The sequence below is a fragment of the Osmerus eperlanus genome, chromosome 11 (genome assembly GCF_963692335.1).
Source record: "Osmerus eperlanus chromosome 11, fOsmEpe2.1, whole genome shotgun sequence".
NCBI lineage: Eukaryota > Metazoa > Chordata > Actinopteri > Osmeriformes > Osmeridae > Osmerus > Osmerus eperlanus.
Genome location: NC_085028.1, coordinates 7,118,779 through 7,143,002, shown reverse-complemented (window position 1 = coordinate 7,143,002; position 24,224 = coordinate 7,118,779). Strand labels below are relative to the sequence as shown.

The 24,224-nt window shown below is 50.1% G+C and overlaps 1 protein-coding gene across 1 annotated transcript; it reads left to right on the top strand.

The window, feature by feature from the left end:
• Nucleotides 1-1,196: 1,196 nt before the first annotated feature.
• On the top strand, nucleotides 1,197-23,986 carry ttc12 (tetratricopeptide repeat domain 12). The gene is given in 22 exon segments (XM_062473170.1): nucleotides 1,197-1,511; nucleotides 1,984-2,150; nucleotides 2,313-2,343; nucleotides 5,980-6,075; nucleotides 6,554-6,675; nucleotides 7,010-7,069; nucleotides 7,817-7,888; nucleotides 8,722-8,782; nucleotides 10,982-11,170; nucleotides 14,084-14,153; nucleotides 15,403-15,443; nucleotides 15,446-15,490; nucleotides 15,980-16,148; nucleotides 17,065-17,160; nucleotides 18,114-18,177; nucleotides 18,286-18,420; nucleotides 18,836-18,928; nucleotides 19,812-19,880; nucleotides 20,430-20,531; nucleotides 20,837-20,936; nucleotides 21,114-21,342; nucleotides 23,100-23,986. Coding segments are annotated over 22 exon segments (2,136 nt in total). The 5' UTR covers nucleotides 1,197-1,456; the 3' UTR covers nucleotides 23,170-23,986.
• Nucleotides 23,987-24,224: the final 238 nt, after the last annotated feature.

Genomic DNA, 24,224 nt, shown 5'->3' with positions numbered 1-24,224 from the left:
TAGTCCTCTCTTGTTTGGCAACTGAATGCCAATGTCTGTCTGAGACAAAGACAAATACTACTCTCATAATATTCATAGAATAGAGACTAGAATAGAGAGAGAGAGAGAGAGTATGGGAAATCCTTGTGGACATATGTGGGAGTAGAGGAGAAAAAAACTGACTGAAATAAACAACGAGATAAAAAGAGAGAAGTCTGTTTTCCATTAACATTCTTTTTAAAAGAAACAAGGGGGAGTTGGAATCCGAGCTGACTCCGCCCACACACACGCAAGAAAGTGTCTTGTAGGAAACATGTGTATGGTTAGTTCTATGGGATTCTAGCTCCATTTTTGCTCCCATAACAGGCGTAGGTTTCATTATACATGGGTGGAACATGTCCCACTCTCTTTTTGAAAACGGAAAATGATCCCTTCACTTTCATTAAGAACATTTGTATTTAACAGCAACATCCTCAGTTGTTAAAAAAGCTGTCCTGGTACCCACATTTGAAAACAAACCTATGCCCCTGGCTCCCATTGTGGGTCAATTAACATTTGTAAAGACATAATACTTTTTTGCCAGAACACTTTGTACAGTAAGAAGGAGCAATGAGAGAGAGAGAATTCGGTAGGATCAGTTTGGTTCAAAGTTAGAGTGAGAGATCACAGTTGTGGGACTACAACAATTTTATATTTTCTTCTGCCAGGTATACAGGATACCACCCTCATTCACATTGCAGTGACAGACTGAATTTCAATTTGCCAAGTTGCTTTGATCAAGTAAATGGCACCATCTGGTGTTGAGATTGGTCCAGTTCCGTGGTCTACGCGATACACATGCATCCACCGGGCCCAGGAGGATCTCCCTTATGCCCACTATTAAATGAGCAGTTTCACATGCTCAAACACAGGAGGAGGGGGTCTTGGTAAATTGACAGCTTGGCCACTACTTAAGAGTACTAGACTAAGTTTGCCCAAGCTGCCGGTACAGATTCTCCTTCAGGAACCATGATGATACTCAGGGTGGCAGTATTGGTCCGTTATGTGCAGCGGCAGTATAATGACTGTAAAGAGAGCTTTAAGATCTGGATATAAGCAAAGTCGCTGGTTTATGATTTATAAAGGTATCATTTGCCTACAGGAGAGAAACGTCTTGCGGTGGTAATAGGTACCGCTAAATATCAAACATGATAAGTTGATTCTGATTGGAAGAGTTTGAAAGTAAAGAAAGATTAAATTCTAAAGACACTAGGCTACATGGAAACGCGATAGAGCGGTCCTGCTTGCGGAGGAGCACGTGACCACTGGAAATCCAATCCTGTGCTCGAAGAGAGTGACCGTTTCCATAGTTACATATAAACTGGAACGCCTCTCGAGCTCAACTAATGTTGGTCATAATAACTAAAAGTATCTCAAGAGACTTCGCTACAAATTGTATTGGATTAAGTACAAATTAGCTTTCAAGTAGAAAATAAACATGAATAAAAATGTCGAGGACCTCGAGAGTTTTTTGAAGAACGTTGACAAAATAAGTAAGTAATTATCAAGACATTATACTGGCTGGTCCTAAAGGTAGCAATATTTTAGTAGCCTAGATAATGAATGTTAACGTCAGTTATTAATGTTAGCTAGCTGTAGCACATTTATTGTTTTTGTATTACATGGAGTCCATCCAAAAGTACGAAATCTATGTGACATAAAATCCATAGTTTGTCATTAACATCAATCTCTCTTTTATCTATCTCCCTCTCCCCCGAACACTATATCTCTCGATCTTCCCTACTCCCTTCATCTCTCTTCCGCCTCACTATCTATCTCCCCCTTTCCCCCACACACTCCATCTTTTTTTTTTCTTCTCCCCACTCTCCCCACTTCCTCTATCTCCCCTTCTATCTCTCTCCCTCTCCCCACTCCCTCCGTTTCCCCTTCTCCCCCACTCCCTTCATCTCCCTCTCTCCCCCCTCTTTCCATCTCCCCCTCTCCCCCATGGTCTCCACCTCTCAGGTGATCTGGTGAAAGGTCTCAGCTCATCTGATGTGGAGGTCCAGCAGAGATCTGCAGAGAAGGCTGATCACTACATAGCTGCTTTGGAGGACGAGGAGCCATGCAAAACACGGATCAACAAAACCAGGATAAACACCAACCCCTCACATCCAGACCCTGCCTTTCAGGTGCACCACACACACATACACATAAAACACAAGAAAAGCACTCACACACACACACACACACACACACACACACACACACACACACACACACACAGGAAAACGCACACTGGATGACATAATTTTGCAAATGTTATTTCTCATGAGTCACCATCGTCTTTTCAGACAGGCATACAGGACTCCAGTAGCTGTCCTGGTGAGTGATATTACAGTAAAATAGGCTTTTTGTCAGTCAGAAGCTAAGAGTAGGTAGTTTCATCATAATCCAAAACCATAAGACATACTGTATTGTGCATCTTTAGACAGGGGGCTGTACTCTGTACATGTAGATCAGCCACTATGCAGATTATACAGAACCACCATCTTGACTGGAAACATCACCACATTGAAACTCCATTCAATACTTTCAGTCAATTCCACTTTAATGTAGCCTGATCCTAAGTCAAACCCTTCCCAGGAAACGTCAGTAAATTTACTGTAATAGGATTATCCTTCTTGTCCAATCAGGCTTCAGTCCCAGCTGTTTTCTGTTCCTTTTGTTTACAGACAATTTTTCTCTACAGAATCCAATTAATAAGCAGCTTTTAAACCCTGCTGCCTCTCTGGCAGAACCCAGCCTCTGGCTCGGCTTATCTCTGTGTCCTCAGACCCTGCATGGTGCTCTGTGTGGGTTAGGGGGGGTCCTGCATGGTGCTCTGTGTGGGTTAGGGGGGTCCTGCATGGTGCTCTGTGTGGGTTAGGGGGTCCTGCATGGTGCTCTGTGTGGGTTAGGGGGGTCCTGCATGGTGCTCTGTGTGGGTTAGGGGGGGTCCTGCATGGTGCTCTGTGTGGGTTAGGGGAGGTCCTGCATGGTGCTCTGTGTGGGTTAGGGGGTCCTGCATGGTGCTCTGTGTGGGTTAGGGGGTCCTGCATGGTGCTCTGTGTGGGTTAGGGGGGTCCTGCATGGTGCTCTGTGTGGGTTAGGGGGGTCCTGCATGGTGCTCTGTGTGGGTTAGGGGGGTCCTGCATGGTGCTCTGTGTGGGTTAGGGGGGTCCTGCATGGTGCTCTGTGTGCGTTAGGGGGGTCCTGCATGGTGCTCTGTGTGGGTTAGGGGGGTCCTGCATGGTGCTCTGTGTGGGTTAGGGGGTCCTGCATGGTGCTCTGTGTGGGTTAGGGGGTCCTGCATGGTGCTCTGTGTGGGTTAGGGGGTCCTGCATGGTGCTCTGTGTGGGTTAGGGGGGGTCCTGCATGGTGCTCTGTGTGGGTTAGGGGGGTCCTGCATGGTGCTCTGTGTGGGTTAGGGGGGTCCTGCATGGTGCTCTGTGTGGGTTAGGGGGGGTCCTGCATGGTGCTCTGTGTGGGTTAGGGGGGTCCTGCATGGTGCTCTGTGTGGGTTAGGGGGGTCCTGCATGGTGCTCTGTGTGGGTTAGGGGGGTCCTGCATGGTGCTCTGTGTGGGTTAGGGGGTCCTGCATGGTGCTCTGTGTGGGTTAGGGGGGGTCCTGCATGGTGCTCTGTGTGGGTTAGGGGGGGTCCTGCATGGTGCTCTGTGTGGGTTAGGGGGGTCCTGCATGGTGCTCTGTGTGGGTTAGGGGGTCCTGCATGGTGCTCTTTGTGGGTTAGGGGGGTCCTGCATGGTGCTCTGTGTGGGTTAGGGGGTCCTGCATGGTGCTCTGTGTGGGTTAGGGGGGGTCCTGCATGGTGCTCTGTGTGGGTTAGGGGGGTCCTGCATGGTGCTCTGTGTGGGTTAGGGGGGTCCTGCATGGTGCTCTGTGTGGGTTAGGGGGGTCCTGCATGGTGCTCTGTGTGGGTTAGGGGGGGTCCTGCATGGTGCTCTGTGTGGGTTAGGGGGGTCCTGCATGGTGCTCTTTGTGGGTTAGGGGGGTCCTGCATGGTGCTCTGTGTGGGTTAGGGGGTCCTGCATGGTGCTCTTTGTGGGTTAGGGGGGTCCTGCATGGTGCTCTGTGTGGGTTAGGGGGTCCTGCATGGTGCTCTGTGTGGGTTAGGGGGTCCTGCATGGTGCTCTGTGTGGGTTAGGGGGGTCCTGCATGGTGCTCTGTGTGGGTTAGGGGGTCCTGCATGGTGCTCTGTGTGGGTTAGGGGGTCCTGCATGGTGCTCTGTGTGGGTTAGGGGGGTCCTGCATGGTGCTCTGTGTGGGTTAGGGGGGGTCCTGCATGGTGCTCTGTGTGCGTTAGGGGGTCCTGCATGGTGCTCTGTGTGGGTTAGGGGGTCCTGCATGGTGCTCTGTGTGGGTTAGGGGGGTCCTGCATGGTGCTCTTTGTGGGTTAGGGGGGGTCCTGCATGGTGCTCTGTGTGGGTTAGGGGGTCCTGCATGGTGCTCTGTGTGGGTTAGGGGGGTCCTGCATGGTGCTCTGTGTGGGTTAGGGGGGTCCTGCATGGTGCTCTGTGTGGGTTAGGGGGGTCCTGCATGGTGCTCTGTGTGGGTTAGGGGGGTCCTGCATGGTGCTCTGTGTGGGTTAGGGGGTCCTGCATGGTGCTCTGTGTGGGTTAGGGGGGTCCTGCATGGTGCTCTGTGTGGGTTAGGGGGTCCTGCATGGTGCTCTGTGTGGGTTAGGGGGTCCTGCATGGTGCTCTGTGTGGGTTAGGGGGGTCCTGCATGGTGCTCTGTGTGGGTTAGGGGGGTCCTGCATGGTGCTCTGTGTGGGTTAGGGGGTCCTGCATGGTGCTCTGTGTGGGTTAGGGGGGGTCCTGCATGGTGCTCTGTGTGCGTTAGGGGGGTCCTGCATGGTGCTCTGTGTGGGTTAGGGGGTCCTGCATGGTGCTCTGTGTGGGTTAGGGGGTCCTGCATGGTGCTCTGTGTGGGTTAGGGGGTCCTGCATGGTGCTCTGTGTGGGTTAGGGGGTCCTGCATGGTGCTCTGTGTGGGTTAGGGGGTCCTGCATGGTGCTCTGTGTGGGTTAGGGGGGTCCTGCATGGTGCTCTGTGTGGGTTAGGGGGGTCCTGCATGGTGCTCTGTGTGGGTTAGGGGGTCCTGCATGGTGCTCTGTGTGGGTTAGGGGGTCCTGCATGGTGCTCTGTGTGGGTTAGGGGGGTCCTGCATGGTGCTCTGTGTGGGTTAGGGGGGGTCCTGCATGGTGCTCTGTGTGGGTTAGGGGGGGTCCTGCATGGTGCTCTGTGTGGGTTAGGGGGGTCCTGCATGGTGCTCTGTGTGGGTTAGGGGGTCCTGCATGGTGCTCTGTGTGGGTTGGGGGGGTCCTGCATGGTGCTCTGTGTGGGTTAGGGGGGGTCCTGCATGGTGCTCTGTGTGCGTTAGGGGGGGTCCTGCATGGTGCTCTGTGTGGGTTAGGGGGGGTCCTGCATGGTGCTCTGTGTGCGTTAGGGGGGTCCTGCATGGTGCTCTGTGTGGGTTAGGGGGGGTCCTGCATGGTGCTCTGTGTGGGTTAGGGGGGGTCCTGCATGGTGCTCTGTGTGGGTTAGGGGGGTCCTGCATGGTGCTCTGTGTGGGTTAGGGGGGGTCCTGCATGGTGCTCTGTGTGGGTTAGGGGGTCCTGCATGGTGCTCTGTGTGGGTTAGGGGAGGTCCTGCATGGTGCTCTGTGTGGGTTAGGGGGTCCTGCATGGTGCTCTGTGTGGGTTAGGGGGGTCCTGCATGGTGCTCTGTGTGGGTTAGGGGGGTCACATACTCACACAAACTGGACAGAGCAGACACGCCACATACATGAGCATAATCACTTCATTAGTATTTGTGTATGTGTATTTGGTTGTTATTATATGTTTTTGGTTTATTTTATGAACATGGCTGATATCAGATTTCAAAGAGTCAGTGGTCACTTGATCTGCGGCCAAATGCTGTACCCCTGAGATGTACTTATTCCCCTAAACCTGCCTTCTAGTTCCTGTTGGGTTGGCAAGGGGGTTCCTGAAGGTGATGGAGGAGGATGCGGAGGAGAGGAGCAGGAGGAGGAAGGTGAACGAGATGAAAGCCAACGGTGTGTACGGGTGCAGGAACTGTCAGCGGCGTCTCTCATCGCCACTCACACTGAATCCCAGCCCCTATCACTATCTAACAACACCATCGAAAACACTCTAGCGCTTTCCACCAGAGTTGTTTGTTTAAGCCCACACTAGTACTCAAAATACCTTGAAACATGCTCATTTTTGATCACCTGGTACAATGACGTCAAAACGCCACATCCCTAGAAGTGACAACCCAGGTTGTTAAATCACACTCACCTTAAAGTGTTTTAGTGTCTACTTACGTTTCCCTTCTGCCCGCCTGTCTGTCCTCCGCCTGTCTGTCCTCTGCCTGTCTGTCCTCTGCCTGTCTGTCCTCCGCCTGTCTGTCCTCTGGCTGTCTGTCCTCTGACTGTCTGTCCTCTGACTGTCTGTCCTCTGCCTGTCTGTCCTCCGCCTGTCTGTCCTCTGCCTGTCTGTCCTCTGACTGTCTCTCCTCCTGTCTCTCATCAGCTCTGAAGCAGAAGGGGAACGAGGCCTTTGCGCTGGGGGACTACGAAACGGCCGTGCAGCACTACAGTGCTGGGCTTGAGGAGCTACGAGACATGCAGCCCCTCTACACCAACAGAGCACAGGTTACATCCAGAACATAGCATTCACTTGCCTTATTTATTAACAACATAAATACTAGAAATGCAGCCCCGCTACAACAACAGCAAAGGTTACATCCATACTGCTAGGCTATTCATTCAGTTTATTTACAAGCCATATAACACTTTTACTGTACTGTGACCGCTGGACAAGTGTTGAGTCGAACATCCGTACCACCGGCAGGTATAGAACAAGACAAAGACAACTTCTACTGTAGTTAACTTTCTCTTTCAGGCCGCAGGGTGTGTGTGTTTACTGAGAGACTGTGGCATACATGACTGTGTCCCTCTGTTCTCCCCTGCTCCACCTTTCCTGCAGGCCTACATCAAGCTGGGGAAGTTCAAGCAGGCCATCGAGGACTGCGAGTGGGCCCTGAAGGTAGGTCCGGCTGCTGGACCGCAGAGCCTGGGGCTGCAGGGTCAGGGAGTTGGGCCCTCATTCATCATCATGTCAGCTCAGCGGGGGGGGGGGGGGGGGGGGGGTGAGCTTCACGGTATGCCCTGGGAGCTTACCGGGCAGAGGGATGGGGAGGAGATGAAGGAGAGGAGGAGAGGGGGGGAAACAGAGTTGAAGAGAGGCTGGAGAGGGAGAAGAGGAGGAGCAGGACGGGGGGTGAAGGAAGAAGAGATTGAGGAGAAGGAGGAGAGTGATGGGAAGAGAGGGAGGAGAGGGAGGAGAGGGTGGAATTAAACCTATAAAGTAGGTTGAAGGCAGGCCCACAGAGCTTTGCTGTGAGGAGCTCTCCTCACATGAAAGTGCTCCTAGGTCCAAACAAGGCCAGCTGGGCCGGGCCCCAGAACTGCTGTTCTAAACAGGAAGCTGCCCGTGTAGAACTGTAATCACACAGTAGGTGCTGACATTTGGGACTGAGGACATAAAGCTGTGATTGAAGAGCAAAGTAAACAAACATTGTCAAACTGCATGTATCAGACTGATTTAAACGGAACGATTGATTTTCGATCTTTCTGTCCATCCAGAGCGTCTCCTCCTCTGTTTCCCTGTTTTTCAAGGTTTTATTTGCTGTGTTTTCGGGTTCTCTCAACGGTGTCGGTATTTTGGTTGTTCATGAATTTTGTGTGAGGACGTGTCAAGGAGTGTCTCTCATGGTGTGTGTCCCTGTGCCAGTGTGATGAGCACTGTGTGAAAGCCTTCCTGCACATGGGCAGAGCACGCCTGGCCCTGCGGGACTACAACCAGGTGAGCTGCACTCATTCCTACATGACTGCATGACCCTCACAGGACTACTCTCACTACCCCATTACAGCATTCAGTATGACATGAATACACTAATCAGGGGTGTAGGGTTCATTATACATGGGTGGGTACACTTTTTAGAAATGCCTGTCACCCCCACTTTCTATGAAGAAAATTAGATTTAACGGCTGCATCCTCACTTATTAAATAAAGCTGTCCCACCCACACTTGAAAACAAACCTACGCCCCTGGCATTAATAGCTACATTATTACAACATAACTCCTTCACTGTCATTTGTTTCCACATTAGTACATGCACTGCCAGATCACTACAATCATTAACGCATTACTACATTCACTACCACATTACTACATGCATTATCACATCACTACATACATGATTACATGACCACATGACTTCATTCCTTGTACCTGAAAAGCAGGGGTATCCTTCTCAGTTTAGATGTAAGATCTCCTGAGTGAGGCAGTTTGTTGTTGTCTCCCTCTGAGACCGCCTATTGATCTATTAAAATGCAGACTAGACAGCCCTTTAATTTGCTCCTTTCAATGTCTGCTTAGATTGCCAGCCCTAGATACTAAGCTTTCTACAACAAATGGATTTATGCTCGCTTTTTGTCTGGTTTCATTTTTTGCTTGGTGCTGTATTCTGGAGAACTGAAGAACAGCATATTAAATTCTCCTGAGCTGAGGGAGAACAAACTTGACGAAGCTCGGATGATTTATCGATTTGGGGAGCTGGAAGAGATCATTGGAAACACGTTGACCCCATCACATTATCCCAGCGCTCCTAAAAACATCTCCTGCCTGTTTTATAGGCGAGAAGCAGCTACCGGATGATGGTGGAGATAGATCCATCGAAGGCATCCATGGTTCAAGGTAAGATCATTATCGGATCGAGACAAGAATTGAAATGACACAGAAGGAGGTAATTGCTTACTTTGGACCTAATTATAGACCTGAGCAATGCTTATCCATTTTGTTAATCAATACATACTTTAATATATTCTACATTTCTTCATCCCCAAATCCTTCTGTGAATGTTTTTGGTCTTTGGCCAAACCTATCGACATACTTATTTGATAGACGGGCCTGCTAAAGAAGGGCCCACACACTCACTGACACACACACACTCACTGACACACTCACTGACACACACTCACTGACACACACACACACACACACTCACTGACACACACACACACACACACACACACACACACACACACACACACACACACACACACACACACACACACACACACACACACTGACACACACACACACACACACACTCACTGACACACACACACTCACTGACACACACACACACTCACTGACACACACACACACACACACACACACACACACACACACACACACACACACACACACACACACACACACACACTCACTGACACACACACTCACTGACACACACACACTCACTGACACACACACACATTTTTACCACGTTTGACCTGAGAACGAAGATGCCCGACGCGTTGAACCCGGTGAAAGTGCATTTTTGTGAGAGAGGCAGTGTGCCTTCCCAACTCCTCAAACTCAACAGTTCTGCTTTCCACTGAGACTCAGAACCAGAGGAGAAGGGGCATTAATAATGTAGGATTGATGGACTCCCAGCCTGAACTCTCCCGCACAGCTTCGGTCAAATCAGACCGATTCAAGGTCAGCGTGCCTCTAAGCCTTAGGAGAAGCCTTGTCCATCTCTGTTCATCTCCCATCCATCCCCCAAACTGCCTCCAAATTTGGTCTCAAGCTACCATGGCAACCGAGGGCTTGAGACCGCTCACTGTAACCCTTCCACAAAAGCCAAGTCTGGATCTCAGGTGTGTGTGTGTGTGTGTGTGTGTGTGTGTGGTGTACATTGCGTGCTTCCGTGGGTGGGATGGCTCTCTTCTGGAAGGCATCATTTAGTCATCTTTATAAACAGATGGTTCCAGACGCTCTTCTGAACCGGAGCTCCTCTGCTCATTCTGCTGTTTTAGTTTGTCAATATGAATTCCTGCTTGTTTCCCTGAAGAGTAAACACATAAACACATGCACAAATGTGCACGCACGCACAAACACACACACACACCATATTGCATATTGTTGAGCTGTGCTTTATTGAAGAATAGATGTTAAGAACCACGTTAGACAGGAGACAAGGATCTCTGGAAGCTTATTAACATTCACAACACAGACCAAGTCGGGCCTGGATGAAGCCCTTTCAATGGATAAAGATTCACCTGAATTTCCATTTTGAATTAATGACCACGGCCGCATCGTTGCCTGTTCAAACCAAAATAAACCACCAAAGCTTCATTTATTCAAATGTGATGGGTAAACATCTCAATGAATGTATGTACTGTATATAGGTTACCCTTCAGTGGATCCTTGGGTAGCAGATTTGCATAGCATCCTCAAACCTCCCCCAAACTAGTCTGTTGTAGTCTATAGTCTTCCTCCAGGACTTCACAGGAGGAAACTCCGATCTGCTTTCATCCTCTCTGCAGGGGGTCGTAAGCAACACAGAGGGAAGGGCCTCTACATACACATTATGAAGTGTGACTTAGTGCACCATGAAATACTTTATTTAATTATTTTCCATTTTCGATTTTATGTTTATTTTTGGTGTTAAGGAAATCTAGTTTTTGAAAAACGATTGAAAATGTTCTCGCTCTCACAGACACATCACCACTTCTTCACAGTTAACACCTTTTGTGTTAAATCCATTTGTATTAAAGCAAAAATAATCTTACCTCATAGTCACACTAGTTTTGAAACATTATTGGAATATCTATATCCTGTGCTTTTCCCTGTCAGATTTCTGTTTAAAAATCTGAATCTGTGATGCTTGATTCTGACCATGTTTGCTAGGTTGTAGAGTCCTGGTGTGACTGGGTAGCATGAATCACCTCCACGCCCTGCTTCTCCCAACACTGTTTGTCTCTCAGGCCAGGTCCTCTGTGGTTATCTTGTCTGTTTCTCCCTCCCTCCCTCCCTCCAATTTTTCCATCCCCCCTCTCCCCTCTCCATCTTTCTTCCTTCTCCCCCCCCCCCCCCCACCCCCAGAGTGTCTCCTCCAGGTGGACCAGGAGGAGCAGAGGGAGGAGCAGGAGCGCCTTGCGTGGGAGGAGATGGAGAGGGGTGAGGAGAAGGCCAGGACGGTGCCCCAGCTGCTGGAGAAGCTGTCCAGGCCTGATCAGATCCCTCTCTACTACTGCGGAGGCCTGCAGCTGCTGGCACAGGCCATTACAGACTGTGAGTACCTCATCCAGACTCGACGGCTCCCTTTTGAAAAATCTCTCTCCTCGCTCTCCCCCTCTTGCGCTCTCCATCCTAGTCTCTCTCTCTCTTTTGCTCCCCTCTCTTTCTTTTTCTATCGCTCTCTTTACCTGTCCTGCTCTCCTTTCTCTCCCTGTCTCCTTCTCTCTCAGTCTCCTTTCTCTCCATGTTTATCTCTCCAGGTGACTACTTCTACCCCTTACACCCCACTTGATTTCTTTCTCCTCCCCTTCCTCTCTCCCCCCTCTCAAAGCCCATCTTTCCCCTTCCTGACCACTTGATCTCTCTCTCTCCACAAACGGTCTCTGCCCTCTCTCTCTAGCCTGTGAGCCAAATGGATGTCATTGGCTGCCCTCCTCCAGGTCCAGGAGTGTGGCTGCTGCCACATGGCTGCTGCCGTGTGGCAGCAGCAGTGTGTGTGTTTGCGTGTGTGTGTGTGTCTGCATGCGTGTGTATTACATCTGTAATCTGAGTGCTAAGTCTTAACTGTGCCACACCTCCTTCCCTGTTAGCAGACTTGTCACTATCTGTTATGCTGCCGTGGCAGATGAAAGTTTGGCTGTATAAACCACAATGTTTGCTGTGGTGGAAGCAGACAATTTGTACAGCTCTGAAGGATGGAGGACGAGAGGGAGTCTTGACCCTGTCCACTATTGGATTTCTCCTCATGGTACATTGGCTCATCAGATTTAGCAACCTCCAATACTTTGCTCCACAGCCACACTGAATGCTCTTCCAGAATCAGTGGTCAGAGCTGCAGTCATATATATTAACTGACAGTTCCATCAGCCATGAGGTGTTGTTTAACTCTCTGCTAGGGCAGTACAGAATACAGAAAGAGGGAGAGTTATGGATAGAGGGACATAGTGAGAGGGAGGGAGAAGGAGGAGAGGGAGAAGTATAGATAGAGAGACAGAGGTAGAGAAAGAGATGGAGATGGGTGGAGAGAAGGTAGAAAGATAGAGGGATGGAGAAAAGAAGGAGAAGGAAATGAAGATAGGGAGACAGGAGAGAGAGTGTGAGAGAGAAGGAAGACAGAGGGAGAAAGGGAGATTGATGAAGGGAGTTTGATGCTGTGGCAGACTATGTGTCATCTGCTACTGTGAGAGGATAGCATATCATTCATGGTCCATTTGCATTCGGACCAGCAGTACATTCAATAATTTCCTATACAGAGACTCTTCTTACTAGTTCTGTTAAGCCTGTCTTATGTAAGTCTACTTGCATGCACTTACTACACAGGTGGTAGATCAGTTTATCCTAGTGTTTATTTGACCTCAGCACACTAACCTTACTGCACTAGCCTACAGCTGACCTCAGCACACTAACCTTACTGCACTAGCCTACAGCTGACCTCAGCACACTAACCTTACTGCACTAGCCTACAGCTGACCTCAGCACACTAACCTTACTGCACTAGCCTACAGCTGACCTCAGCACACTAACCTTACTGCACTAGCCTACAGCTGACCTCAGCACACTAACCTTACTGCACTAGCCTACAGCTGACCTCAGCACACTAACCTTACTGCACTAGCCTACAGCTGACCTCAGCACACTAACCTTCAGCTTCAGTTACATTACACATTAGACAGTTCAGCTTTTCTTAGTACACTAAACTTCCTACACTAGCCTTCATCTGACCTTCGTACACTCCCTTTACTACTTAAGACTTTAACTTATCATGTAGCCTGTACTGCTTTCTTTGTGTTTTTTTTCACAATGTGCTGCAGTATTCTATATCTGAAGGCCCAGGATTCACATTTGTCATTGCATTGTTCCATTGTGATACAGTGTGTAGCTTTGTTCCCAGCTATCCATCACCCAGAGTAAAGGCTATCATTTCCCATCTGGCCTGTTCTTTCTCCTCCCGCACGACAAACAGCCTCCCTGCTTGTGTTAGACGATCCACGGCCTGTCTTCACAATGTCACTCACTGAAAAGGGCACAGTTACATCATTCACAGAGGTAGAAGGAGGGAGCGAGGGGAGGGAGGCTGGAGGAAAATAGAACGATGGGGGGGTGGGAGGTGGGTCAGAGTGGACAGAGAGATAGAGAGAAATAAAGAGCATAAAAGGGAGGCGGGGGTGAGGAGAGAGAGAGGGAGATAGGGGAGGAGGACAAAAGGTGGAGGGAGGTAGAGAGGGAGAGGGAGAGGGAGAGAGAGAGAGAGAGAGAGAGAGAGAGAGAGAGAGAGAGAGAGAGAGAGAGAGAGAGAGGAGGAGATGGAGAGAGGTCCACTCCTCAGTGCCCCTCAGCTCTGGCAGTTCTCTCCACCCCTGGTCATTATGAGGGAGAGGAGGCCTGACCCCCCTACCACACTGTTCCCCATAGGGTCCATTATCTCACACCTCTCTCTCTGTCTCTCATACTAATCCCCCCCCCCCCCCCAACGTTCCTCTCCTTCCCTGTTCTCTCTATTCCACTCCTCTCTTCTGCCCTCTCTCTCCTTATCGCTCCGCTCCTGCCCTGTTCTCTCCACTGCATTCTCCTTCTCTCCTCTCATCGCTCCTCTCCTCTTCTCCTCCCCTGCCCGTGACCCTCAGAGAGGCGTCGTCAGGGTAACGCTCGGTCGCTGTGCGGCCTTGTGCTCCTCTACACACCATTGCTGCCAGGTGATGATAGACGGCTGTTGGTTTGGTTCCACAGAGCGCGGCTCTTCCCCTTCCCCGTCAGTCTCATGTTCTCTCTCTCTCTCTCTCTCTCTCTCTCTCTCTCTCTCTCTCTCTCTCTCTCTCTCTCTCTCTCTCCTCTCTCTCTCTCACTCTCTCCCCTCCCCTCCCTCACCCCCTCTCCCTCCTCTCTTCCTCCCCCCTCACCCCCTCTCCCTCCTCTCTTCCTCCCCCCTCTCCTTCCTCTCTTCCTCCCCCCTCTCCCCCCTCTCCCCAGGTTCCTCCCAGACTGTGTTCCGGCTCAACAACGGCTTCAGTGTGGTCAACGCCAGCCCGGCTGTGAGCAGGTAGGAACAGGTGGGAGGAGAGGCCTGGCGGGCACACACCAGCCCTGACAGGTGCTGCTGAGTTATGGACACCCAAAACAAGCCTCACCCTACCCCTCTCAAAGTCACCCTCTGTACTCTGGTGGTGGAACCTGCTTCTAAAGGGGTTCAAAAAAAAGGGGGGGAAAAAGGGGGCGGGGGGGACTCTGCATTTGCACAGGTGTGAGATCTCCATTAGGTTTGATCAAATGGGGCCGGAGAGACGGAGGAGCCCTCTTCAGAGCCCTAAAGAGATTACGTCTTTCCACTTCCTGGACTGTGGCGTTACGCTTCCTGTTTAGAACGGGTTGCCTGGATCTGCTTAGATGAAAAGCGGATCACCAAGTCCTCAGAACCCCTAAAGAGATCGAGTCCTAAAGTCACTTTCCTGATTCGGCTCTTAGCCTGGTAATAAATAAATAAAGGTTAAATCACCACCCGGAGACGAACCACTGGGAGATCTGGATGTCCCAGTAATAAGCTTAACTTTGCGTATCGTCCCAGATCCAGATTTAAAAGAGATATGGTCGAAAATACACTGATCACTCCCTCATGTCAGATTAGGACCTGTGTTATTATACTTGCTCATCCCTCCATTGTTTCGGAGAGGAGCGGTAGTCATTTGTCAAAACACTGCAGGTCTGACCGGGAAGCTGATCCGACCACTCTAACACCAAGACAATGAAATATGGGCTGCTCTTCTATTGAGATCATCTCACCTTAAATAACTTCTATATCTTTTTGTTCTTCCCTTCTCCTTGTCGCTGTCTCTATCTTGTTCTCCTCCCTCTCTCCCTGTCTTCGTCTCCCTGTGTCCTTGTCTCTCTGTCTGTCTCGCCCCATCTTTGTTCCCCTCTGTCTTTTTTCTTCCCCATGTCTTTCTTTCTGTCTCTTCCTATCTTGTGTCTCTCTAACCCTGTCTCTCTTTCTCCCTGTCTGTCTCTGTGTCTGTCTTTCTCTCTTCCTCTCTCTCTCTCTCTCTCTCTCTATCTCTCCCTCTCTCTCTCTCTCTCTCTCTCTCTCTCTCTCTCTCTCTCTCTCTCTCTCTCTCTCTCTCTCTCTCTCTCTCTCTCTCTCCTCTCTCTCTCTCTCTCTCTCTCTCTCTATCTCTCCCTCTCTCTCTCTCCCTCTCTCTCCCTCTCTCTCTCTCTCTCTCTCTCTCTCTCTCTCTCTCTCTCTCTCTCTCTCTCTCTCTCTCTCTCTCTCGCTTCTCTCTCTCTCTCTCTCTCAGGTGTATGTCTCAGCGCTGGACAGACCCTGGTTCTCAGGAGCTGTGGCAGCGCTGCTCCAGCTGTGGAGGGTGGTCTGTGACGGCAACGGTGGGGTCCCGTAGCTCTGCCATCCCATGCAAGCAGATTCAATTACTGTATTCCATTATCTGGTCGATATGCGCTGTCATGGATGTACCACCTACAATATTATGATGAACCCACTTGGCCCAGAGTCACACAGGTATGTGGGCTGGGGTGGGCTGCACCACGTCAACATTCATGTTCTTGTGCTTATGTCCAATTGGAAGAATGTATGTGACAATGAAAATCAGCCATACCGTGCAATTATATCCTGTCCATGATTGCATCTATCCGCAGGTCACATTAGATGATTTGTTTATGCTTTCCTCCTCTGAAACGAGACTGCTGCAAATTACTGTTCACTCACACCAAAGGCTATGTGTGTGTGTGGGTGTGTGTGTGGGCACTTGCGTGTGTGTGTGTGTTTGTACACACACATTTATGCAATTACTGTTCCTCTATCGTCCTAAACCCACACCTGTCAGCGTAGCTGAGAGTGGCCTTATGCTGTTTCAGATGAGAACCACAAGCTGCTGCTGGGATGCTGCTCCTCCAGCCTCTCCATTGTGCTCTCATTAGCATCACATAACGAGGCGGTGGTGGGAGGATGCCTGGAATTGCTCTGCTCGCTCTCCCGGACGCGGAATGGGAGAAATCTGGCCATTGACAGCCTGAATTTGCACATGTAAGGATCGTTCATGGGTGATCCTGCGTTTGTTTTGATTATAGGGAACCATAACTGCTAGGATGACAGCTGGTTTACTCTGGCTTTCGGGAAATGGAGAAATGAAAACATAGTTGGAGGGGATGTGGGGGGCGGGGGATTATATTTATCCATTTAATATGAGCTATTACCGATTGATTCTAAATACTAATTTCCCCACAGCTTTCCTCCCTGTGTGCGGAGCCGTGTAAATTGAATCGTGTATATATTCATGATGAGCGAAAACTCAGCTCAGACTTAGTAACAGTACCTAGACAGTAGCCCCCTTACCCCCTAAACCCCCCTCCCCCACACATGATCACCTGCCTAATCTCATTCAGCATCTAAATCCTGGATTCCCCAGCGGCCTGTATGATACCTGTGTCTGTTACCTGTGTCTGTTACCTGTGTCTGCTACCTGTGTCTGTTACCTGTGTCTGCTACCTGTGTCTGCTACCTGTGTCTGCTGGCTGTGTCTGTTACCTGTGTCTGCTAGGTGTGTCTGTTACCTGTGTCTGCTAGCTGTGTCTGCTAGCTGTGTCTGCTGGCTGTGTCTGTTACCTGTGTCTGCTACGTGTGTCTGCTGGCTGTGTCTGTTACCTGTGTCTGCTACGTGTGTCTGCTGGCTGTGTCTGTTACCTGTGTCTGCTAGGTGTGTCTGTTACCTGTGTCTGCTAGCTGTGTCTGCTAGCTGTGTCTGCTGGCTGTGTCTGTTACCTGTGTCTGCTATGTGTGTCTGCTGGCTGTGTCTGCTACCTGTGTCTGCTACCTGTGTCTGTTACCTGTGTCTGCTACCTGTGTCTGCTAGCTGTGTCTGTTACCTTTGTCTGCTAGCTGTGTCTGCTAGCTGTGTCTGCTGGCTGTGTCTGCTACCTGTGTCTGCTACCTGTGTCTGCAGGTTGGCGGCAGGCCTCGTGGCGTGTGTATCCAAACAGACGTCGCGGGACTCGGGAGCAGCGCTGACTGTCCTCCGGAACTTTGCATCGGAAAACAAGTATGTTGCATAAACTGCCGTTCTGGGTTTGCGGGAGGGGAGACATGATGGATGTTATGGCTGCATGGGAAAATGTAGATAATTTTCTAACTCCAGAGTCTTTTTTTCTGTCTTCAAAATGCTGGGCATGTCTCACCAGGCACTAGGTTTATGTCGGTATATATCACCACGCTCCATATTAAATATCACTTTAAATTCAATAGGCTAAACACAGAGACAGTGAGAAAATAGATTGAGAGAGAGGTAGAAGTCTTATATAAGGAAGAGAAGAGGGGTGATAAAGGGAGAGATACAGAAGGAAGAGAAGAAAGAGGGATAAAGAGAGAAAGAAAGTCCGTGAAGGAGAGAGAGAGGCGGAGGGAGAGATAGTCAGAGAGAGAACGAGAGAGAGAGAGAACTCCTTGAGAATTCAGAGTGAACAACCCTGTGACACATAGATCCATCACCATAACCCATCCCTGTGTTAATCTCACTTGAAGGCAAAAAGCCACTCAGTTTCTCTACCGCCGCCGTCACTTAGGAAAATAGAGAAGGCTCTGCAAGCCCAGGGGAGGCATGGAGAAAAGAAGGATGGAGGCATGCAACTAGCATGGATTAAGAAGCGGGGGATAGGATGGAGGGATGGAAGGATGAAGGGTGTAGGGGTGGAGCAAGTGGGGATGGAGGGGTTGAAGGATGGAGGGATGGAGCGAGCAGAGAAATGGAGAGTTGAAGAGGTGGAGGGGTGGAAAGATGAAGAGACAGAGAGATTGTGTTTGTGTGCCCTGAGTGGAGGATTACAGTGGTACATGTGGGCCGTGCAAGTCTCTTCACTCACTAAATAAAACATAGACATGTAACAGGGCCTGAACTAGACAGCTACATGATTTTTGATTTTGATGAAATCTATATCTACGTCACGTTGTTGATTTTGTGCCATTCAGTCCACGCCTGCTTGTATCCCACGGTGACAGGTTTCTCTTGCAGTTAAGAGCCACATTCAACACTTCAGTTGGACCCCATTTCACCAGCATCCTGGTAAGAAGCACGCTGACACCAGGAACAAATATAAATATATTTCCTGCTGGTGACGGTCCTTGACTGACCTAGTGTTGATGACCGCCCTTGTCAACACCGCACTTCCAGAGAAACATCACGCCATCCAATCGCGGCGTCCTCCCGTCTCTCCTGACGACAATCGACTGTATGGCCAGCGATGACATCATCCGTCAGGGACTGGCCGACTGGGGAGGGTGCTGGGAGTCGCTCCTCGTCGCCATGGTGAGGCTGATTACTCACCAGCAGCCTCCCAGTCAAGGAGATGGTTGTGCGTGGTCGGCCTGTCTTATTGAATTGTGATGGCCCAGGCACACCTCACGCCGATAGCATCTCCTGCTGATAGCAACACTACCATTTGAAAATGTCACCCAATGAAAGCTGTGAGACATGACAGATAATAATGTACCTGTGCCTGGTGTTATGATTTTTATCAAGGACATGTGGAGTGTGTGTGAGTGTGTGCGTGTGCGCGCCTGTGTGTGTGCGTCTGCACGTGTGTGCGTGCGCGTCTGTGCACATAGACACGTGTTTGTGTATGGATATGTGTGTATATTGTGTGTGTATCTGTGCATGCGTGTGTGTGTGGTAGTGGTGGTGCATCAGTAGGTGGTGAAGGCTGTTGTGCTTTTCCCTGCAGGAGCGATGTAGCTGCTGTGAATACAGAGAGGTCCTCTATCCACTACTGGGCCTGATAATCAAGCTGTCCTCCAGACCCTCTACCGCCATGCAGGTACACACACACACACACACACACACACACACACACACACACAGGGTCACACACACAAGTACACACACACGGTCACACACACACGCACACGTAGGTGTGACAGAACGAGAAAGACAGAAAGCAGAGGAACAGAGACTGAAGGGAAATGGATTGAGAAATATAGACAGAGAGAAGAACAGAAACAGAGAGAGAGACATAGGGAGAGAGTGAATGAGAGAGACAGGGAGAAAGTGAAAGAGAGAGAGACATAGGGAGAGCGTGAAAGAGAGAGAGAGACAGGGAGAGAGTGAAAGAGAGAGAGACATAGGGAGAGAGTGAAAGAGAGAGAGACATAGGGAGAGAGTGAAAGAGAGAGAGACATAGGGAGAGAGTGAAAGAGAGAGAGACAGGGAGAGAGTGAAAGAGAGAGAGGAACAGAGAAACAGAGCAAGAGACATAGGGAGAGAGTGAAAGAGAGAGAGACAGGTAGACAGTGAAAGAGAGAGAGACATAGGGAGAGAGTGAAAGAGAGAGACATGTAGACAGTGAAAGAGAGAGAGAAATAGGGAGAGAGTGAGAGAGTGAAAGAGTGAAAGAGACATAGTGAGTGAAAGAGAGAGAGAGGTAGAGAGTGAAAGAGAGAGGAACAGAGAGAGAGACAGTGAAAGAGTGAAAGAGAGAGAGACACAGTGAGAGAGTGAAAGAGAGAGAGACACAGTGACAGAGTGAAAGAGAGAGAGACACAGTGAGAGAGTGAAAGAGAGAGAGAGGACCAGAGGAGTCCAGTGAGGGACAGGCAGCCTCTGTCTCAGCCTGAGGTGTTGCTTCCCCCAGCAGGAAGGGAGATGTACAGTGTAAATTGGATTAGTTACTTCCCTCCATCTCCCTCTCCTTCATCTGGCAGGAACATGCTGTTCCTCTCAGCAGAGGGTGTGTGGACCTGCTGAGAGATACTGATGGTGGCATCATCACCGTGAGTACCCACCTCCCACTAGAGAGGAACTACAACACCCGAGAGTAAAACTACAATACCCAGCACAACTCCCAACCAAACACTCTGCAGAGTGCTACAAGACCCTGAAGTTGAACTATAAATATCATGTACATGTCCTTCGAGTAGAACTACATCACTCCACTGAGACCCCATTCACAGAACAGGAACTACAACACCCTAGAGACCAGAACTACAACACCCAGCAGCACTCACGGAGGCCGCACACCTACATGACACCTTCTCTCTTCCCCCACTATGCAATGCTACTCACTTTTCACATATTCCCCCTCTCTCTCTGTGTGTCTTTCTTCCCTTCTCTCCCTTTCACTCCATTTTCCGGTTTAGATCAATGTCTCCCCCTCTTTCTCGCCATCTCTCATTTTTTATACTGTTGCCAAACCTTTTCTCTGTTTCTCCTCCTGGACCATTCTCTCTCTTTCTCTCTCATCTTTCCTGTCACATCTCATAAGTTCTCCCCCCCCCCACCCCCTCTCCCTCCCCCTTCACGGCCTGTCCTCCCTCCTCCAGAGAGCCACGGGGGTGCTGAGTGTGGTCCTGCCCCACAGTCCTGCGGCAGTACTGCTGGCCGTGCAGGCGGGCGTGGTCAGCACCATGAGGAGGCTGCTCAAGGTACCCCCTGACCTGCACACCTGGCCTGGTCCTGTTCTCAGGGCCAGGTCCTGTTCTCAGGGCCAGGTCCTGTTCTCAGGGCCAGGTCCTGTTCTCAGGGCCAGGTCCTGTTCTCAGGGCCAGGCCAGAGCCGCCCAGAGCTTGGGACAGGCTAACGGGTGCTAAAGGATCGATGAAACACTTTTAATTGTACGGTTAACTTTGTTTTCTGTGTGTGTGTTTTGTATGTATCCGTGCGTGGGTGTATTTGTGTGTGTTTTGCATGTGTTTGTGTGTGTGTGTGTGTGTGAACCGTGCCCCTCCAGAGCTCAGGGCAGACCTCCACCAGGTTTGCCATTAAGACCCTGGCTGTGTGCACTGCTGCCAGTACGCCGGCTCGCCAGGAGCTGCTGGCCGCTGATAAACGTGAGAGACTCTCCTCTTTGCTCCACACAAAAGTGTGTGTGTGCCTGTCTTCCTGTGTGTGTATCACACTGTGTGTACAGTACGTATCCCTGCGTGCAGCTGTGTCTACGTACCCCTGCACGTTCTCCTGCGCGTGTCCCCATGTGTCACCCTGTGTTTCTGCGTGTGTGTCCCCAGGGCTGTCTGTCCTGCGCGGGCTGCTGTCCTCCAGGCCAGAGGAGGTGGTGCTGGGGAACGCAGCCCTGGTCCTGGGGCACTGTGTGGGGGAGGAGGGGGCGGCCTCCAGCCTGCTGGGGACCGACGTGGTGCTGCTGCTGCTGCGCCTGGCCGGGGGGGACGTGAGCGGGACCTCCGCCCAGCGCAACGCTGCCATCGCCCTGGGGACACTGTGCCGGGCTGAGCCCAGGTACGGGATACGCTGTCACACACACACACACACACACACGCATAGAAACAGTGCACAAACACACACGCGCACAGATTTAAACAGTACACACACACACATATATTTCAACAGTACACACACATACACACGGATATAAACGGTGCACAAACATCCATGTTTACCCACACACACACACTGTGCACACACATATATATAGTTCCTATCTGAACACACAGTGCACACAAATATATACAGTTTCCACACTATATAATCACACACACGTTTGGCAGACAACTTGGCCCATGCATAATGCAGGACCGTGAGGAGGAAAGGACAAAGGGACAGACAGACACACGAGCCAGCAAACAGCCTGAACCACCGCCTGTCACATCACACCTACATGGCATCACCTTCTCCTCCTCTCTTCTTCTCTCCCCTTCGTCCACTCTCCTCCCATCCTCTTCTCTTCTTCTCTCCCCTTCGTCCACTCTCCTCCCATCCTCCTCTCTTCTTTTCTCCCCTTCGTCCACTCTCCTCCCATCCTCCTCTCCCTCCTCTGTCTCCTTCCTCGCCCATTCCCTCCTTCCTTATTTCCCACTATTCTCCCCACGTCCCCTAAACTCTTCCTGTCCTCTCCTCCTGTCTGGCTCGTTCCTCAGGACCAGACAGACAGACGTGGGGAGTCAGGATGCCCTCCTGTCCCTCTCAGTTGTCACAGGCAGGACATAAACAGGACATAAACAGGATAGACAACTCCTGGGCAAATGATATTCAGAGCAGCCTGGAATAGATTCATTTCCTATGAATAAATCTCCTACAGCATATTTTCGGTGCTGTGTTCTCTAGACATGTGTGTACGGCTGTGTGTGTTTACGTGAGTGTTTGAGTGTGTACGACTGTGTGTATGTGTGTGCATCTTTGTTTGTGTATGTGTGCTGTCCGTGGGTGTGTGTCCAGGGGGCTAGTTCAGCATGTAAACTGCAGAAGGCATCAGTACAGATGGGCTGCTGGAGGCACATAGGTGTGTGTTGTCCAACCCTAGTCTGGGTAATGCTCTGCTCTTATAAGGGTACTAGCAGTCCTGCTTTCCACCTGGCCTGATGTGTTTGTAAACAGACTTCTGCACACACACACACACACACACACACACACACACACCGTCGCACACACATCGTTCATGCTGACTGTATACACACACACTAACACATGCCAGCACACACACACGTACACACACAGACAAACACATGATAGGTCCAACAACTCCAGTACTTTCTCCCGGCAACAACAACCCCCCCCCCCCCCTCCTCCTCCTCCCAGCGCCCTCCTCCCCCTGCCGAGCACACTGAGTTTCCAGTGTGTTCCAGTGAGCCGTGTGTGGCGTGTTCCTCTGGGGCTGTGTGGCTGCATAGAGAGTGGCTGTCCCAGAGGAGCCAGCAGCTCCAGCCCTGCACCTTAACACAGGACAACCCACAGGCCGGGAGCACAACACTGTTTGCTTACATTACATTACATCTGTCTGGGCCTGTCTGTGTGTGTGCGTGTGTCTGTACATGCTGTGCCTGTGTGTGTGTGTGTGTGTCTGCTTTTGTATGTGGATGTTTGTGGATGTGTGTTTTTGTGCCTGTGTGTGCTTGTGTGTCTGTGTATCTTTGTGTGCGCGTGTGACTGTGTGTGTGTGACTGTGTGTGTGTGTCTGTCTGTGCATGTGAGTGGGTGTATATATAAACATTTATATATGTGTGTGTGTGTGTGTGACTGTGTGTGTGTTTCCTTCCCAGGCACATGGCCAAGCTCAGAGAGCTCCACGGACTACAGATCCTCCACTCCTGTATGAAGCTGATCACATGAGCACAATCACGACTCATCCCTTTCTCTGTGGTCGGCTCGCTCTGCCTGGGAGAGCGTCTTGGCGGCCCGTCTTTGGTCTCCTCAACTCCCCACTGCGAGACGAAAGACAAAGAGAACAAACTCCCTGACTGTCCTCGGCGACAGCAGCAGACGTGCTCCCAGAGATGAACGACACCTCTCATTCAACTCATCACTCTTGTATTCTTGCCTCAGGGCCCTTGTGTTCCTGTATGAGTGGGGCTCTATTCATCGCGACACGGTGTCACGCTCACATACTTCCCCTGTGTTCTTCTCTATATTCTGACGCCTAGCTCAAGGACAATGTGTTTAACACAAAAAAATATGAAAAAAACTGGCTTGCAATATCCGTCATGAAACATTGCTGGAAAAATGACAGCTTTCTCGTTAATCCCCAACCACCACCACCAAAAAAATCTGGGGCCATATTTCATAGGTGAAGTGGAACTTCTAGCGCAGTTTCAGAGAAGGTTAAAGATGCATTGGAGGCTAATTTAATTATTATTCAAATGAGATTCTGGCCTCTCGGCCGTGATTCATAAAACAAGGTCATCCACGTTGTCTGAGAGGCTCTTGGTTGCTTCCTGAGAGCAGATGTAGTGCTTGTTGTTGGTAATAACTACAAATACCAGAAGGGAACACAGGTGGGCGTTAGCCATATGTTAGCTGTACTGTCATCTTTGTTAATTAGACTGTTTTTAATATTTAACACCAGCACAGAGATGTTGAGAAGTCTGCGTGCTGCATCAATAGAGTACACTTGATACTGTTCAACTTATAATAGTTCCAATAAAATCTCCTCTTTCTTTTCTTCCCAAAAAGTATTGTTCCCCCCTCGATTGCTTCTTTTTAGACTCAAAGATGTTATTTGTATTTTTGAACAAAAAACAACAACCTGGATTTCCCTCCAAAATACCATGAAACAGACTGTTGCTATGGTTTTGCCTCACTCAGACAAACATCCACTGATCCAGACACCCTCACAGTAGAAGCTCACAGCTCTGCCACAATAGTACCAGACTAGCTACATGTGTGTG